Below are 19,443 nucleotides of genomic sequence, written 5' to 3'. Positions count from 1 at the left end.
TCTTGTGTGGAGATTTTTCAAGCTTAATACATGGCCAATACAAGTCAGATGACTTGGAGCATGTGCGGTCATTGAGTTTCACATGTAAGACAACCTACTCCTATGCCATAAAAAATTGAACATCCATCGTAAAATCAGTTGACAATATAAATTCATACATTATCGTAATTAACTTATCATATTCAAGTTGCCCTTTTGTTTGCCGTTTAATAAGAAACAAATGGTGGAAATGACTTGGGTTTTCCATGCATAATTTTTTCTTGGGATATTGCAGGATATATATATAATTGACTGTAAATACAAAACAAATTGACTATACATTTGATGCAGTGGAGTTTCACAAAGATTTACTACTGAATTAGGAATTGGGAAAGTTGTTCAGCAGAACATGATCGTTGCATAATATAGTCGTGTTCCTTAAACATCAAAGTTAACACGTTCAACAAATAGAAGGCTAGACATCCACATATTTCTTAAAAAGTATCTGTTGATGCACAAAATCTGGTGGATCTTTGAGTCAACGTAAAGTGTGATGTAGTGACCTTAGCGAGGATGATCCGGTCATTAATTGATGTGATATGTAAAAAGATAACAGTACAGAAGTAGATACAACATGTACGTAGGTCACCATAAATTGAGCTACGTCCACGAAGTTAGAAGAATCTCATTGGTAATTTGTATATGTTGGGGGAAAAACTCAGTAGGTAATAGACAAATATCAATGAAATTGGAAGTGATATAGTAATACGTATATTACTATAACAAAATTGTAGAGTTATAATTAATGATAAAACTCTCGTTAATTAATTGCCAATTAAATCAAGATTGAGTTAGGTATTAAACTAATCATTCTGGGAGACTGATTGATGGAAGACTAGAGCAAGATCTAACCTTTAAAATAAATAAATAAAAAATAAAAGGTATCAACTATTTTGGAGTAGAATGTCCACATGCAAGACCATCTCCAACCGAAAGGTCCAGAGGACTAGAGGGTCGAAAATAGCCCGAACACCGTCTCCAACCGAGGGCTAGGCCAGAGGACTCTGAAATCTGGGAGGGCCTCACGGAATCGGAGAGGGCTGGAAGGCTGGCTGCATGCAGCTAGACCAGGGCTGGCCATTTTTTTTTTAATGTTTTGTTATTTATATCGGTTATAGCTGATAGGAATACTATTACTTAATATAAATGTATTAATGTCGGTTAACCGACAGTAATACATTTATACTAAATAATATAAATGTATTCCTATCGGTTATAACTGACAAGATTTCTTAAGAAATAATTCAAATGCAACGGCTAGCTGATTAGCCGTTGCATTTGATTTTTTTTTTTTTACAGTTTTATTATTATTTTTTATTTACAAAATTTTTCTATAACTTCTTTTTTTTTTAAATACCATTTTTTCCTATAACTTCTATTTCACAAAATTTGTTTCATTTTATTTTAAGTTGTAATTTTTAAATAATAAATTATGTTTGGCCTTATGGCCCTCTGGCCCTCGGTTGGAGACGGTTTTTTGTGACAGGGCTAAAACGAGCATTCTAGCTCTCTGACCCTCGGTTGGAGACGAAGGCAAATATGGTCATGTACTGTTCATTAAAATATTAATATCTTGGAGGATCTTGGAAGGCCAGAGGGCTAAAACGAGCCATCGGTTGGAGATGGCCTAAACTCAAAAGGCGAAGGGTCATGCACTCTATGAGAATAAGGCATATAAGTACCACAATGGAAGAGAAAGATGATATTTTTTTTAAAGTGAGACTCTTTATGGATTTTTTGTCACCTCATATTTTTCCGTAATATTTTATAATGTTAACACAAGAATTGACTTTAAACTGTAAAATGAAAGAGAGTCCATAAAAAGTGCCACTTTACAAGAATCTCCTTAGCATTTCTCTTTAAACATTTCTAATGCGTCTTCCAATTTCTCAATTAGAGATCAGAGATGATTTTGGGTGCGAGTTAAAACGTCGTTTTGGGCACATTTCTTACAAATCCATTCAATTTTCTTTTTGACAAATCCATGCACTTGAATTTGGAATATGTTCATACGTGACATGCAGGTGTAACCACATCAGATTTCTAAAATTACCTAAAATAATCATTTTTAAAAAGACCAATTTTTTTTAATGAAAAAAAGGGACCAGCTGAGCTACCATCGTGTGTTTCCGTAGCACAAGGAATCGAACCCAAGATGAGCCCAGTGATATCCAGACCTGAAATTCGCTCTAACCACTAGACCACCGCGTGATAGTTATAAAAACAAGTGCCGACAACATATAGTTATGTCATGTTTGTTCTCAATGTTGCCAATAATTAATGTTGACATTTTTTTAACTGTTATTAGCACTCTAAAAACATCATTCTACATTCCTCACAATACTTTTTTTTTCTTCTAATTAAAGAAAGTTTAGCAGCAAAATATTATTTTTGCAGTGTCAATAACATTTTTTTTATGACAAGAATAATTTGAGATTTGACAAGTTTAACATTTAATTTATTAATTTATATTCATTTGAGCCAATTTTGTTTTCTGGTTAGTAAGAAACAAACGGTGGGAATGGCTTCAATTTGCCACTTTTCTGGGAACTTGCAGCTTTCAAGTATTCAACGCAGATAGGTACAGAAGAGTACCTCATACCTTGTTTGTTTCTGTTGTACAACCACAAAACAAGTAACACATTGACTGTACCCTTATGCAAGTTTGGTTAGTGTTCATTATATAGGAAGAAGGATTCTCACCCCTCTTTTTTTTCCTCCCTTTCCCTCTCCTCCTATGTAAACGGTCACGATTAAGCTACTTCAACATCTTATATTAAATTTTTATAGAAAGGGAAAGACGAAATAGAGAGTGAGAGGAGGGGATGTACATGGATGAACAGGATGGAAAGAGGAGGGAAGAGAATCCTAATCTGTTATATAGGGGCACAAAGCATGAATGACTTAACATCGTCTCGGCGAAAATTTGCCTTCGTAGATCCATACGGAATGGACTACCAAACCCAACCATGTTTACGCTACTCCGATTACAGAGTAGAGTAGGCAAGAAGTCATGAAGAAAATCCAGGAAATTGAAGAAAACCAAACAAAAAGGTGGAGTTTCGTAAGGTCCTTCTGAATCCGCAATTCGGAAACTTGTTAGCTAACCATTAAAGTTAAATACTGAACCTGGTCCTGTGCAATCTTGCAGCTCAAACACCAACAATACTACTTATATAATAACAAATATTCCTATATGTCCTTCGTACGAAGAACTTACGTCGATTCCAAGAGAAAGTACATAAGATGCAACTGAACTCAGCAGCGAAATCGAATTAAGTTACATGATAAAAGATTACCAACGTAACTACTGAAGAAAATGAAATTGGCCATCCATATTGCTTTACATCTTACAAAACTAATGAAACTTGGAACGCTTAATAAAAAACCAGACATCGATTCACTTTCACGATCTCAATTTAGAAAAGATTTATGAAACTTAATGCCGTTTGAGATCAAAGATTGAAGAACTGCTACATCATTTTCCAAATCCCTACTCGCTTCTGAATTCTAAGGGTGCAAAAAATGAAGTTCTACATTCAGCATATCAAGATTTGGTAAGATATACCTTACTTATGAGAACCATAGCCGTTGACACCCAATTCCACTTCGCCGGCTTTCTGCATTGCCGAATTCCCCTCCTCTTTAACCTCATCATCGCCATCATCAGAATCCAAAGTAAATTGGCTCTGATTATCAAACTGATGTATCTCTGCGCCAAGCGGCTTATAGTGCGGAACATCACCCCGAAATCCGCCACGCTTCCTGGCAATAATCGAGTACACTCCCACAACCACAACCACCACAAAAGCAAGATGGCAGTTAAACTGAAGCGTGACGATGGCTCTAGCCCTGTGATACTCAGGGTGCCCCTTGCACTTCACAGTGTAATTCCCTCTACTCTTTTCGTGCAACGAGCATCCGTGCGCCATGAAGTTGGTGTACAAAGAAATACCCATTTGCAGAAACCACATTCCCTGCAGAACCAAGCCAACCCCACGAGCCAATTTCGGATAATTCGATTTGGGGTTGTTGAATTCAAGCATTGTAGAAAATATACACACAGCAATTGGCACAAGCAGCAGATCAAAGTACCGATTTTCGATTCCGAAAGTGTCCTTTCTTTGCATGTAAAACATTAAAAATTCTTCAACGAAAGCGAAAAGACCGACCAAACTAAGCAACGAACAAGGTAGAGTTGAATTCGTGAAATTTACCACAAGACCCGTAATCGCGTAGAGCAAGAACAGCGACGCGATCGCCAGCACTTGCAATTGCATAGCCGAGCCGACTGGGTCCGCTGAGTCGAGCGCGTCGAAGAACGAAACCAAAGAGTTCAAGATGAACAGCAACGAAACAACGGCGGCTGCCAGGTAATAAATCGACGACAACCGAGACTGGGTTTTCGCTTGCGACTGCGCCATCGGGGGACGAATCGGAGGTTGAGGCGACGACGGCGGAGATGAATCTGAATCTGGGTTTTGGATTGAGGAGGAAATGGCTTCGTACGCGCCCATCAAGATCAGGCCGCCGCCTGCGGCGGCGAATGTGAGAAAACCCATGTGCTTGATCTTCGGCTTGGTGTTTTTTTTTTTTTTTGTTTTACCTTCTCAGTGCAGAGATGTTGAGGGGCATCAATTCCAACGGAGGGTTCGGGTTTCTGAGGCGGTCGGGTGGTTGGTGTTGCTGGCGTGCGTCGACATGTCGGACTCTTTCGGAATTGTTTAATCGATGATGTTGTTTCCTGCGACAATTCTCGGAGGAGTGTGACCTTTCGGTTGGACTATTTCGGTTGGACTGTTTTGCGGCAAGTCCAGTTCTGAAGTGCACTTATGGGCTTCTTGATTTGTTGTTTCTTGGCCCATTCTAAACTCAACTAATATTTGTACGTTTTGTTGAATATATGTCTCAGATGGGAAAATTAAGAAACAGCCCCTTAATCAGAAGGATTTCCATTTTTTTGGATTAGGTGTGGCATCCACTTCACGTCGAACTTCAACGATTCGAACTGTTTATTTTTTAAGTCTCGATTTATATATCATCCTTACAAAAATTTAATTCAATCCGAAACTATTTGCCTATTTAATGATCAAGATAAAATTTCATTGTTTTTTATATAACAAAGTATTCGTTAATTTCTTTGAACTTAATTAGATGTCTTAAACATTTCTGATTTGGCTAATATTTTATAAGGATAATCTATGAGGTGCAATTTGAAAAATAGACGGTTCAAATCGTTAAAGTTTGATGTGGTATGAACTCCAACAATTAATCCTCATTTTTATAAAAATACGGGGATCTCTTCCCTTGAAGTCAACACCTATCAATAAGTCTTTAATCTGGGATGATACTGGTGATGTTAGGACTTAGGAGTGAACAAGTGACCCGTCTCTCTGATTATTTGATATGCTTATGGTTGTGGGTCCTGTGACTAGTGACTTGTTAGTGTTGTATAAGCTCCAAGTGGACAATTGATGTGAATTTCTCAAAAAATAAAGTGAATAAGAACGAAAAAAAAAAAAAAGCCAGATGGGAAAAAACGTGGGCCGGATAAGGTTGATAGAGACATTATTCAGAATTAAAGTGATAACGGATAAGGCCCAAACCCATGCTGGGGGACCCGCTCACGGGCCAGGAAGAGGCTACAATCAAGTGCATGCAAGCTCTTCAGTCATCTTTGCAACTTTTTTTCTTAATTTTAGTTTTTTGTTATAAATAGGTAAAAGTTAGAGAGATAACATTTACTAGTGACAAGAGCGAAGCAGGTGTAAAATATCATACTGTAATTATAACACAAGGGGATGACAAATAAAAGATGGAGGGATAGATAATGATGTTATTTATCTTTCATTTTTCTCTATGTATCTTGAAAACATACGGAGAGCTCTATTTATAGAGCAACTCTAAACAAACGTATTAATTATACATAGAAATTTACAACACACACATTTTGACAATACGATCATTCTTTATTTCCCAAGTCAATATCATAGTGTGGGCATTGAAAAATCTACCAATGTTTTCAATATTACTGTGGACATTCATTAACCCACCAGTATTTTCAACATTTTTCACTTTTTTTAATTCATTTTTTAGAACATTTCTTAAGACATCTCATTTTTTTAATAAATTTGAAGATTTATTTGCATCTATATTTAGAGCTAGCAATTTCTTACACAATTAGTTATCTGATGTAAAATGAAATGCCATAAAAATAACGAGTTTTTGGTCATTAACGGGTAGTCCGTTAAAATCCATTAACATATAGGGTCATTATCGAGTCACTTGTTAAGAACTCGATAAAATACCGTTTATCAGACCTAGACATTAAGCATAACAATATTTTGCATAACTCGTTAACTCGACATGAAACGACACGACCGGTTAACATTTCGAGTCGTTATTGGGTTACCTGTTAAGACTCATTTAGATAATAAATTCAACACAACACAACCCGTTAAGATAACAAGTATAACATCAAAACAACAAACATGGTCAGTTTTTCAAACCTATCTATATTGTTTATGAGGAAAATAAGAAATTTTGACCAAAACAGAAACGAAGAAAAAGAGAGACCGGCGGTTATATCCGTTATCCTACACCCGCTTGCAGAGGATATGACCTCCCTGTATGGGGAGCTCTGACAACTGGTAGTTGGGGGTGGACATGGATCCTCTCCGGATCCATTGTTCCTAATCCACCAAATTTCGTAATCCGAGCTATTGAAATTTGATCCAATAACTAAAGTTATTATAACTTTAAAATGGATTCTGTTTGTAACCGTTTGATCAAATTTCAAAGGTTCGGATTACGGGATTTAGTGAATTAGGACCAATGGATCCGGAGGGGATCCATGTCCGTTGGCGGTCGGTCAGCCCGTAAGATTACGGGTATAAAATGCACATGCCCGTACAGTATTACGCTCATCTCCTTCTTTCCCTCTCTCTGCACAAAGACCACGACAAAAAACAGACAGAGTCCGATGACGACGACGACGATGATCAAAGGGCTTGTTCACTTCGTGTTCGCAGTCTACTTGGTTTCTCTACCGTCGGGTATCCAACTGCCTGTGGATGGGCGGGTTCTCTTGCTGAAGAAACCCGACCCGGAAAATGCTGCCGCCACTGCTCGCTGGTTGGTCGCTCAGAATTCCTGGGGCGTCTTGAAGTAAGAATCTCTTTACTTTCTTGTAATTTCGTGTTGTTTCTGTTGGTTTTTTTTACTTTTTACTGTCGTGGGAAGATTGCTTTCGGTTAATTTGGGGGATTTTTGGCTATGATTATGTTTAATGATTAGAGAACCAAATTAGTGTGATTTTAATTTGGTTCTTATTGGTCAAATTGGAGATCTGATTTCGAAGCTCGTGTGTTTGTGATGAAATTCAAACATGTTTGGGTGTTGTAGAATCTTTACTTGCTTGTAAATTGGTTGTTAGAAAGTGCTTTTAGCGACAGTAAGAATTAAACGTGCTTCTGGTTACGGAAGCGCTTGTTGGGGTCGTTAATGATTACTTATGTAAGAAGAACTTTAGTTCATAAGTGTTTATAAACTCGTTAGAATTCAGTTTAAAATGACCGAAAGCCAGAAATGTTTTTGAGCTCCAAAAGTAGTTTCTGGGTTCCAGTCATGTGATTCTTGTAGGAAGCATTTCAAGTGCTTTTGCAGGATTCACATGCATTTTTCCTAAAGATTGGTTCTAAAAACATTCTCACAAAAAACGCTTTCTGCTATTTTAAAAGCAGTTCCAAACGAGCCCTATGTTAGAAGTGTTTTCATTAGAAAGTAGTTGATATTTTCATTAAAATCCCAAGTGCTCCTTGAGAAATATCAACTTAGTTTTTGTAATAAATATTATTTGTGTTTGGAAGCTTAGACATTTGATGCTTGTGATTTTTCTTTCTTTCACAGTACTATCTCAAGTGAATTGGAAGGAGCACCCTTCGGGTAAGACTTCTTTTTTTTTTTTGTTATATATATTACCGCGTTAGATATACTACTGAATTCTAGTATTTATGTCTAGTGTCCGCCCTCGTAAGTACAAGTTTAGGGAAAAGCAAAATGTTTTGCAGGGTTCGTTCATGGCAGGACATACACTCCTAATGTTTAGCTTCCCTTCTTTGTTTAGTACTTGTGCCCTATAGGAAGAACAAGTTTCCAGTAAGATGAAAATTACCACCGGTAGGATAGTGTGTGCGTAATGCATAATGCAGCTCTCTTCGTTCTGTGATTCTCGTTTGAATATATCCATTTGTTATGCCTTTCCTCCCAATCATGCTCTATGTTTGCCTCAAACTCTTGCATCGATCTCAAGTGGTTAATGAAACCTATACGCCACTACAACGCCTATGAAGTCTCTCGGATAAAGTAATTTGAAAATATGATGCAGGAATGTGGTTTCATTTAGCGATGGAGAACCTGGAAAAGGCAGTGGTATCCCTTACTTCTACTTGACAACTCTTGATCCGACTGCAAGAAATGCACTGAAAGATCCAAGAGCTTCGTTGACAATTAGCGAGCATCCTGTTGGAACCTGTGGCAAGACGGACCCAGAGAATCCCACTTGTGCAAAGCTTACACTTAACGGGAAGGTGAGTTGCATCAGAGAATTTATTTATCATCATCCATACTATCCCGAGGAGGAGGATAAATCGCATTAATTATCGCTAACCTGGGATGCATGATATTTTTTTCAGCTGAAGCTTGCGGATCCCAAAGAAACAGAATTTGCTATAAGTGCCTTGTTCACAAAGCATCCGGAGATGAAGGGTAATACTAAACACACAAATATCACACACCACCTGCAGTTCTTTCGAAATTTCAGTTTTTCGTTTCATCTCTTGCTCAGCTAATTAAGTGGTTTTTGTTTTTGCTGGATGGTTAACAGACTGGCCCAAGGGTCACAACTTCCAGTTCTTCAAATTAGACATCGAGCATATCTTTCTGATCGATTGGTTTGGCGGTCCAAAACCTCTCACGGTCGATCAGTACCTTCATCCCAAAACGTGAGTGTTAAAGCATATCTCGTTAACAATAGCTAATGTTTGCTTTTCGACTTACTGAAAACAAATCTCTGCAATCTACAGGACAGAGAACGTCTGGATTCGAGGATTACTCGTGATCTAAATGTAATTCCTCCTGTATGTTTATGAGCTGGATGGATCTGCATTCGAATTGTGCATAATAACTCTGTTGTAAATCACAGGAGACAATTGTAATTATATATAATCATCCATGTAAGTTCTGTAAATCGTTCACGCAAATGCGCATTCCTAAATAATGCAGGGGTATTTTCGTTATATAAATAGTGTTTTTTAATCATTAATTCTTCTTGTACAGTTTTTTTTTTTTTTTTAATTAGTACCTCACAATGGATTAGTAATAATATGATTCAATAAGTTATTTATTAAATATTATTTTTTTTATTTTTAAACACGTTCAAAATATCTTAAGAGGCGTATAGTGATAGTTATAAAAATGGTATTTCACATGCACATAATAATACATTTAAAACGTGTAAGTTGCATTCAAAAAATGTCATTTGCACGCGCTCACCGATTATAGAAAAGGTCTTTCGCACGTGCATAATAATACATTTAAAACATGTAAGTCGCGCGTAACATGTCGTGATTCAAAAAATGCACGCACGTGCATGAAGGCTAGTTTCTAATTAAACGAATGATCTCTCTTTTAGAAAATCCTAGCTATTCTTACCGTAATATCTGTCAATCTCACTGCGATTACTCAAATAAGCATGAAACATATGTTTGTGCAATCGTCCATATGTTAGATAGTAAATGAAATTATTGGAATAATTGTTGATATGGCTTTGATTTAGGGAGAAATTTTGCAATGCTGGAATATGACCTAATATACCAAGTATCATAATACAATTGGTTGGAAACTTAAAACAAAAAAATTTCAATCAATTATATTTTTATTCTTAATGTATCGGACCGTATTACCTTCAGACTGAAAAATCTATTGGATTATTTTTGGATTTTAATCAATCATGATCTCGATTGCATATTCATTCTTTTTCCATCGGACGGTCTCAATTCTTTCCCTTTCGCGGGATTTCACGCGCGAGTCACGTGATTTGAGGATAGAGATAGATAGTCGTTAACAATTGGCTCGAAAACGTTCACCCGCTTGAAACTTGATGCCCTGCAGCCGTCGGAGAGCTGAGCAATGAAATGTCGCCGCCGATGAGTCTCTCTGCAACTCACCTTACCACTTGTCGCTTCCCGCCAAAAACCATAACCGACCACCCATCACTCTCTCCCTTCTTTTCCTTTCCCAGAACCCTCCCCTCCCAAAATCCTAAATCCTCTAAATTCACAATTCGGAGCTCCGCCGCCGACACCAAAACACTTGCGCCCAAGTCTGCCATTCAGAGAATCGCCGAGAAGCTCCGAAGCCTCGGGTTCACCGAGAGCACCCAAAATCCCGACCGGCAACCCGATAAGAAGTCCGCCGGCGAAATCTTTGTTCCGATTCCGGAGAAATTGCCCAAGTACCGGGTCGGGCACACGCTCGATGCAAGCTGGAGCACGCCCGAGAACCCGGTCCCAGAACCGGGCACCGGCGGAGCGATTGCGAGGTTTCATGAGTTGAGGCGGGAGGTGAAGAAGCAGAAGGAATTAGAGAGGGAGGAGAGGAAGGGGAAGGGGGAGGGGAGGGTTCCGACATTGGCGGAGCTGAGCTTGGGGAAGGGTGAGTTGAGGCGGCTGACGACGGTTGGGCTTGGGCTGAGGAAGAAGCTGAAGATTGGGAAGGCTGGGATTACTGAAGGGATTGTGAATGGGATTCACGAGAACTGGCGGCGGTCGGAGGTTGTGAAGATTGTGTGTGAGGATTTGTGTAGGTTGAACATGAAGAGGACTCATGACTTGTTGGAGGTTAGGCTTCAATTTTCACTAGTTATTTGAATCAATCAATGTTTTTGTTTTTGACTTGTGCAATGATTGTTTATACTCGCTATCGATTTGAGTCACTTGACATTGCCCATTTGGGACTGCTTGCTCTTCCTGGTCATAAGTGCTTTTACTAGAAGTGCTTTAATTAGAAACACTTTCTTGGAAAGGCACTTCGTAGTGCTTTCAAAGGAGTGCTTTCCCAGAAGCACTTTCTATGACCCATAAACACTTTTACGTTTTCTGAATGGCGCTTTTGGTGAAATTATTTTTGGAACCAATCTTTAGCAAAATTGGGAGCCTTGTGCACTGGGTACGACCTTTTTTTTTAATCTTTAGCAAAATGCAAGTGAATCCTGTAAAAGCACTTCAAGTAATTTTTGAACCCAAAAACATTTTCTCTAAAAGCAGATTTAGTTATTTTAAAATCACTTCCAAATGAACGCATAATCTAGTACAAAAGCAACACTCTGGTTGGATTAACAGGCTGGTAATATCCTTTGTCCTGACATTCTCAGAGAAAAACTGGAGGGCTGGTTGTCTGGAGGGCTGGAAGTAAGATAATTTTGTATAGGGGGGTGAACTATAAGTATCCATACTTTTTGCGTGACAATGTTCGCAAAGATTCAATGAGTGAGGCTAACTCTATTGCACTACCTGATACACACATCAATGATGGAGGAAATGAGAGTGGTACATCCAGCAAAAATGATGTAAACTCTGCTATAGTACCAAGTACAAGCTATGAACGAGCTCAACCAGCGTTAGTACAAGGTGTTGGTTTGCCAGGTAGAGTTCGGTTTCAACTTCCAGGCGAGGCACAACTTTCAGAAGAAAATGACAGCATGTTAGAGGGACTGGGGCCGCGGTTTACTGATTGGTGGGGTTGTGAACCTCTTCCCATTGATGCTGACCTTCTACCAGCCATTGTTCCTGGATACAGGAAACCTTTCCGCCTTCTTCCCTATGGTCTGAACTCTAAACTAACAGATGATGAAATGACCACAATAAGAAGACTCGGTCGACCCTTACCATGTCATTTTGCATTGGGTGAGTTTGGTTTATGCTTTTATAACTCTTGTTTTCTGGCCAGTGTTTATTTACTATAATTTTTTAATTTTTTTCTTGTTTACAGGCAGAAACAGAAATCTTCAGGGTTTGGCCGCTTCCATTGTCAAACTCTGGGAAAAATGTGAGATTGCCAAAATAGCTGTTAAAAGAGGGGTACAGAACACTAACAGCGAGATGATGGCTGAAGAGCTAAAGGTTGAAGATAATCTAGGAATTTCTCTTCAGTCTTACCTTTCTATTATAACTAAAATAAACTGCTTGTCCAGTCGATTTACATTTAAATTGATTTGGATAGGGACTTCTTCTTTAATTATCATACATTCATGTTGCAAGACTTTGTGACGATTGCTACTTTTGATTAAATGTACTCTGTTGCAGAGGCTGACTGGAGGAACTCTGCTTGCTCGGGACAGGGAATTTATAGTTTTGTATAGGGGAAAGGATTTTCTGCCACCTGCAGTTTCATCTGCAATAGAAGAACGGAGGAGGCATGCAATACGTGTAGAGCGTAGTACCTCAGTTCCAACTAGACAAGATCTTGAACCCAGGACTGAGCCAGAAAATAAACATGGCTGGATCGATGATCATAAAATGGGGCTTCCATCCGCAAGAAAGCTAAAGTCTACTGAGGCAGCTGTCGATAGGACCAGCATTAAATTGTCCATGGTATGGTTTCATTGAGATGCTTCAGTTAGGTGAATTCTCTGCTTTGGCTGTTTTGTGTGTTACAAATGGCATATCTGTAATCAACAGGCTTTAGAAAAGAGAGTAAAGGCAGAAAAACTTCTAGCAGATCTGGAGAACGCAGCGACCCCCCAACAACCAGAAATAGATAAAGAAGGTATTACTAAAGAAGAAAGATATATGCTAAGGAAGGTTGGCTTGAGAATGAAGCCTTTCCTACTGATGGGTGAGTTGCCATCTACTCTCTCTTGAACTCACTAGTTGATACTTGTTACCTGATTATTTTGTTCTTTTGAATTAAATCATAGGTCATAATGGAAATCTATCTAAATATCTAGTTCCTTTAGAAGTGGTTTTAACAAGTCTTATATTTTAATGCTCAGGTAGGCGAGGAGTATTTGATGGAACAATTGAAAACATGCATCTTCATTGGAAGTATAGGGAACTCGTTAAGATAATATCTAATGAGAAAAGTATCGAAACTGTTCACCAAGTAGCACAAACCTTAGAGGCAGAAAGTGGTGGGATACTAGTGGCAGTGGAGAGAGTGAGTAAGGGTTATGCAATTATTGTGTATCGTGGAAAAAATTATAGCAGGCCTGCTTCTTTGAGACCTCAGACACTTCTGACTAAAAGAGAAGCAATGAAACGTTCTATTGAGGCACAGCGTCGTGAGGTAAAATTGGATTTTCTATCTGCTCCCGTGCATTTAAGCTATTTGTCATTACCAACCAGCATCCTGCGACCCAAAACGCTGCATTTGGAAAAGGAATCCGCCTAGTTCAAAGAGACTGGATTAATGACATAGTGATCTTATTCCATCATATACTATCAAGTACTTTTAACGTACAAAGTCATCTCCCCTGAAACCTGATGATAAAGGTGCTTTTGGTTGGAAATTTGTTAATAAAGTATACACCTAGTTTCACTGCTATGGAATCCCTTATTCAAGGATCTTGGCTCATTCTACTTTGTTTATTTTATTTTATTTATAACTAAACTAATTTGTCTATTTTCCGTTTTAAAATTTCGCCATTGTCATATCTACTTCATCATCTGATTCCTTTTTGTTTGTTTCCTGCTTTGACATGCAGTCTTTGAAACTTCATGTTTTAAAGCTTAACGAAAATATAGCTGAATTAAAGCTTCAGTTGGTGAGTTGTCCTGGGTATTTATAATTCTGTTTTATCAGTTTCTATCAAAATTCTATGTCCTTTGTTCCCGTTCAAAGTGAGGCAAATTGTGCTATGTTTTTCTTGAAATAGGATGAAGACAAGGAATCAGACAATACGCACTCGGTTAATGAATCAAGAACTCAATTGGTGAGCTATCTCATGTTTATATACTTCTATGGGCTTCAAACCAAATTAAGTAATAAACTGAGCTAAAGTTAATAGTTTTGAATAGGCAAACGTTGTAAAGTCCGAATAACGTTTGAGATCAGATATTGAATTTACTTTGGTTCTCTCTCATTCTATAAAACCTGCTTGTCATGAAGTGAATGTCAATCTAAATAGTAAAGACTACGCTAATTTGTCAGATGTTTTCAGTCTATTTAAATATTTACTACCTCCTTAGTACCTTCTTCCGAAGTATGGTCTGAAATAGTGCATTTTGTATCATTCAAGGCTAGAGACAAACAAGAAGCTCATGTGATTCCCATAAGTTTGAATGATGGAGTGGCACCTGTTGTGAACGGTCAATTAGCCACGCAACAAGACAATATGACGAGTTTCTCTCCGACCTGTGACGAGGATGAATCTGGGAGAGTTGAGCCAGGATCTTCAAATGAATCAGTTACAAATGAAGAGGATGAAACTAGTACAGTTGAGACAGGATCTTCAAATGAACCAGTTACATATGAAAGTCGTGCAAGTTCGCTCAAGGATATAAATGGAGAAGTTGAAGGCTTCCCATCTACGTGTTGTCCTGAAGATGTTCTGGTAATATCTACATCTATGCATGTTTATATTTGGTACCTCCTTATTATCTTCTGCAGCTTGGAAGAGCGGTATCTGAAACAGTGTACATTGTATTTGTTAAGGCTAGAAACAAACAAGAAGTTCATGCGACTCCCATGAAATTGGAAGATAGAACGGGCACTGTAGTAAATGGTCAAGTAGCCACACAACAGGATAAAGTCCTTACTTTCTCTTCGATCTGGGGTGAGGATGAAAATGGTAAAGCTGAGCCACCCGTCTCTAAATCTTTCTCGGTAAATATCAATTATCATGAATTTCTATGCATGTTTATATTCTAGGTTGGAAACTTCTTATGTTGTATGATTTATGTGGTTTCAGACAAACCGTTTGAGCAGTTCAGCGACTGTGGTCAAACATCGTCGTGATAATGAGGCCAGGGACTCATCACGCAGACCTGGCAATAGTGAATCAGAACCATCAGTCCCAGTACTGGTAAGAAAGAATTTTAATGAGAGGCCCTCAAAGGCGGTTCATCTTTCCAACAATGAGAGGCTTCTTCTGAGAAAACAAGCCCTCAAGATGAAAAACCGCCCTGTGATAGCAGTTGGTAATTTTATAACCAATTTATGTTTTCCGGTTTACCTCTTCGTGTTCATCTATAATTTGCTAAAACGGTTGTTTACTTGGTAAGAAACTTTAAGTACTTAGCTTCTCTTATCACCTTTTAGGAAGGAGCAACATTGTAACTGGTGTTGCTAAAACAATCAAGGCACACTTTGAGAAGCACCCTCTTGCCATAGTGAACGTCAAAGGCAGAGCAAAAGGAACTTCGGTCAGGGAAGTTGTTTTCAAACTGGAGGTGTGCATTCCCAAGTTCCTCCTATTTCTCTTATCCCCCTCGTTTTTCTTTGCTTACATTATAAATTGCTGATCTCTCTCTTTTTGCCTCTCTCATAGCAAGCAACGGGTGCGGTTTTAATCTCCCAGGAGCCTAGCAAAGTTATACTTTACAGGGGCTGGGGCGCAGGAGACAATCCTCGCCGTAATGGAAGTAACACAGGGAAAAATGCTTCTACTCAGGGTGCTGTGTCTCCCGAACTCCTGGCGGCAATAAGACTCGAGTGCGGTTTTAAACCTCGCGAAGGTGAAGATGCAGCTGCTTAGGTTGGAATCTTAGCTTGTGCCAGAAGGTACCGCTGGATCATCTATCCCTCGATCATTGCCTACGGTAGAAAGCTTGCACCTACACACACCGTCTACGTAGCAATCACCGAAGCCCATGATCGTCTTAAGAGCGTGAGTAGACTCCGAAACTCCTCTGTTCTTACCTCTTTTGGCATCTCAAATTCCAGGAATTGTGGAGATGATAACTTTGGAATGGTTAACAACCTCCGTACATAGATTGATTTAGTGCTGCAAGAAGAGAAATGCAGGCATTCCGTCGACACTTGACATCCAATGACCGGAAGTTTAACGCTGGAAGTCCAGAGGGCTGCTTGAGTTGAGGTTCAGATTAGGTTTAGTCAAATTGTAAACTCAGAAGCCATCCTCTGTATCTGTGAATTTTCGAAACATTTATAAACATTCATCAAATTTTGATTTTTTTTTAGGAATAAAGAGAAAAGAAAAAAGGTTAAAAGTAAGGGGTGTGATATCCACACAACCCTTTTTACTTCTCTCACACCTTTTTGGCTTTTGACCGTCGGATCGGATGAATTAAAGAAGATCAATGGACAAAAATTAACAAGGGGTGTGTAAGAAGTAAAAATGGATGTGTAGATAGCGCACCCCTAAAAGTAAAAGTATGAAATGATCTTGTGTGTACATTGTAATAGTGTTGACTCTAAAAATTACAAAGTCTATGTAGAGCGCAGGTCAAGTAAGCTAATTATTTTCTTTTTGTGAATTTGGGCGTGCCAACTCGCAACGGAGCTCGGTTGGAAGAGTAGAATAGAGTTGGTGGTGGTGTCAAATGCGCTCTTGACTTCTGTATTTGAACGATTATGACTGAGAAAGGAACCCATTAGGATCTTGGGTTCTGTATTTAAACGATTATGGCTGAGAAAGGAACCCATTAGGATCTTGGGTTCTACAACTTGAAAAACTTTGCATAAAACAGGGACGCCAGGGTTGTTATGTTCACGTCTTATATCGCTATATGGGAGAATGACATTGCATTATTAACCCAAGACGTTACTCGTATCAGACAAATTTTTCTCACACGTGTAAGTCGTTTTATCTATTTGAGCTTGTGTGGAACACAGGAGCGTTTAGAGAATGACACGACATTGCAAGCCCCATCCGGCATTGCCGAAGCATGCGTTTTGTAACTTTGTTTCTCTGTCGACGTTGAATAAATAATGTTACGTAGCCAAAGTCAAAATTACGTGGTTTCAAATGGTCCACCCGTCCGTCCGGAGGGTGAGGAAAGAGGATAATAATCAAATATTAGTGATATTTTCATCCAACTTTTGCTTTTTAGCTTTTGGATAAGCCTTGGCTAATATGACATCCAGGTGACCCTACTCGGATCCGAATCCAACGGTGGGAAGCAGAGATTCCAGTTCCAATTCCATTTTCCATTTTCCTTTAATTTCTCTTGTACAACCATAATTTGTACCAAAAAAAACAAAGGCTTTTTAGCAAAAACGACTGGGAGATTAACATCATTTTTTTACTTTGGTCCTTGAGACTTCAAATCGATGGAATTAGTTCTTAAGTTTGTTTACCCTCAATTATTTTGTTCATTTCATGAAAAATTTAAGCCAAATAAGCAAACATGACAAAAATGCCCCCAAATTTTATCAAAATTATTTTTGCCCATTGTTTATTAAATTGAGGATATTTTTATTATTTTGATTCTTATTCAACATAGATTTTCTACATAATGACCAAAATAATTGACGGTGGACAAACTCATGGACCACTTCTATCAATTTCAAATCTTAGGGACCAAAGTGATGAGTTATGATAATCTTAGAGACTATTTGGACTAAAATATCGAAAACAAAAAAAATATACAAATCCTCTCTCAGTACTGGTTTGATAATTATTTAGTTTTTTTATTTATTTTGTGTTAGATTGGAGGAGGGGATGAGGTATAAGAGTGGAGGAATAATGGTGGAAGATAGATGTAGAAGCAAAAAAAAGTAAAAACAAAATAGTTATCAAATGGTCTCTAGGTATTTCGAAAAATTCAATTGCTAATAAGGAAGATAAATTATTAGACGTCATTTGATAATCATTTTGTTTTTATTTACTTTTTAATAAAAATTTCATTTGATAACTATTTTTAGTTTCAATTTATTAAAAAGTGAAAATAAAAAATTACACCAAAAAAGTTCAAACGAAGACTAAAAGTTAAAAATTAAAGGCTTGTTTTATTAATCCCTCACATTTTGTTGACTACACCCACGTACTTAATACATCTTACATTTACTTCTTAAATTACATTTTTTTCTTAAGACACCCCATGTATTTTTCAATACTACCCTCACACCTCACATCTCACACACCCCACAATCATCAACTAATTAACCACACATCAAACTCTTCATCTCTTTCAAACAAAAGAATAATCCACATTTCAAAGACAAGAAAGATGAATTAAATTGTAGTATAAAATCTCCATCTTGCTGTTTGATTTATACACATCCGTCAAATTTTCTTGAACAATCACGTTGGATTCTAAGAAGCATGATGGACAAATAGTAGGAATGATTCTTATAAGGTCATGTCTCAATTCCAACCGGCCAAAAAACATTGAATTTCTTCATCATCAAACAGCCACAAGAATATTAAATTTAATTACATCTTAAAATTTTACAACATTCTCCAATTTTCTTCCTATTTCTTGGATTCCAATTAGAGCAGAACTTTGCAAAAAGTCAAATTTTTATTCTATTATTTAAATAATTTCTTGAATATGAAAACCAACGTATGAAAGAGGAGCAAAACTCGATTTTTTGTTCCGTTCATCAAAAGATATTTTTTCATCAACGTGTTTGTGTTTTTAGGGTTTTGTTCTACAATTGAGAGTAAGAGTAGCTATGAGGGCTCGAATAGTCATTTCATATTAGAGTTACAAGTTGTTTAGTATTACATTTTTAAATGAGGTGTATTCAACAACATATGAGGTGTTAATAAAAAAACCCAAAATTAAATAAGTTATCAAATAAGCCCAAACCAAAGGAAAAGAATGACCGTTCATTGTACATTGTGTGGTTAGAAATTATATGAAATTTAAAATTTAAAATTAAATATAAATAGTACATAACAAAGACTGATCGTACGATGTATGATAAATGATCACGATCACGGAATTTCGGGAATCCGCCGGATCATTTTCCCAAACTAAAGAGATGAAAATGTGGGTTTTGTTCGACACGTACGCGCCTTGAATTCAGATGAAGAGTAACTAGGGTTTGGCTTGATGAATGAATGTCATCATCACTCACACACTCTCCTACTCTCTCTCTCTCTCTCTCTCTCTCTCTCTCTCTAAGCATATGTGTCAGAAGAGAAAGAGAAGGGCACAAGAAACCTAGACATTTTCTTTGCCTTTCCTTCAACGCCAGAAGCCAAACAGCAATCATCATGTCCTCTCCTTACCTTCTTTATCGCCATCATTGCTCCCACACCATCCCCTCCTGCAACTTCACCACCTCCTTCAACCACCCCAAGACCAAAGCATCATCATCATTGTCTTTGAAGTTACCACCAAGAAAAAAGAAGAAGAAACAGAAGAAGTGACGACCCAAAACGAAAAGAAAACTTTCTCATCATGATTTCTAGCGGCCGGCTGAAACCCTAGC

General features: G+C 37.9%; 3 protein-coding genes across 4 annotated transcripts; 2 read left to right on the top strand and 1 right to left on the bottom strand.

Annotated features, from left to right (window-relative positions):
- Nucleotides 1-3,347: 3,347 nt before the first annotated feature.
- LOC126610638 (uncharacterized) lies at nt 3,348-4,851 on the bottom strand. Its single transcript, XM_050278746.1, has one exon. It carries the CDS (start codon nt 4,599-4,601, stop codon nt 3,609-3,611), a length of 993 nt encoding a protein of 330 aa, XP_050134703.1. The 5' UTR covers nt 4,602-4,851; the 3' UTR covers nt 3,348-3,608.
- A 2,106-nt stretch (nt 4,852-6,957) lies between these two features.
- LOC126610637 (uncharacterized) lies at nt 6,958-9,361 on the top strand. Its single transcript, XM_050278745.1, has 6 exons — nt 6,958-7,206; nt 7,948-7,983; nt 8,426-8,627; nt 8,733-8,805; nt 8,924-9,041; nt 9,123-9,361. Exons 1-6 carry the CDS (start codon nt 7,022-7,024, stop codon nt 9,160-9,162), a joined length of 654 nt encoding a protein of 217 aa, XP_050134702.1. The 5' UTR covers nt 6,958-7,021; the 3' UTR covers nt 9,163-9,361.
- Nucleotides 9,362-10,161: 800 nt separating this feature from the next.
- On the top strand, nt 10,162-16,272 carry LOC126610636 (CRM-domain containing factor CFM2, chloroplastic). Of its 2 annotated transcripts, XM_050278743.1 has the most exons (13): nt 10,162-10,937; nt 11,471-12,002; nt 12,088-12,218; nt 12,402-12,689; nt 12,777-12,933; nt 13,091-13,383; nt 13,802-13,861; nt 13,973-14,029; nt 14,336-14,650; nt 14,752-14,922; nt 15,008-15,236; nt 15,358-15,488; nt 15,587-16,272. In XM_050278743.1, exons 1-13 carry the CDS (start codon nt 10,233-10,235, stop codon nt 15,791-15,793), a joined length of 3,276 nt encoding a protein of 1,091 aa, XP_050134700.1. In that variant the 5' UTR covers nt 10,162-10,232; the 3' UTR covers nt 15,794-16,272. The 2 variants fall into 2 exon arrangements, with proteins under 2 accessions (XP_050134700.1, XP_050134701.1); XM_050278744.1 differs by lacking the exons at nt 15,358-15,488; nt 15,587-16,272 and having other exon boundaries at nt 14,752-14,887; nt 15,008-15,197.
- Nucleotides 16,273-19,443: the final 3,171 nt, after the last annotated feature.

The sequence above is a fragment of the Malus sylvestris genome, chromosome 17, assembly GCF_916048215.2.
Source record: "Malus sylvestris chromosome 17, drMalSylv7.2, whole genome shotgun sequence".
Lineage (NCBI taxonomy): Eukaryota > Viridiplantae > Streptophyta > Magnoliopsida > Rosales > Rosaceae > Malus > Malus sylvestris.
Note: the sequence above shows the minus strand (reverse complement) of the source record. Positions and strands in the feature narration are given on the sequence as shown.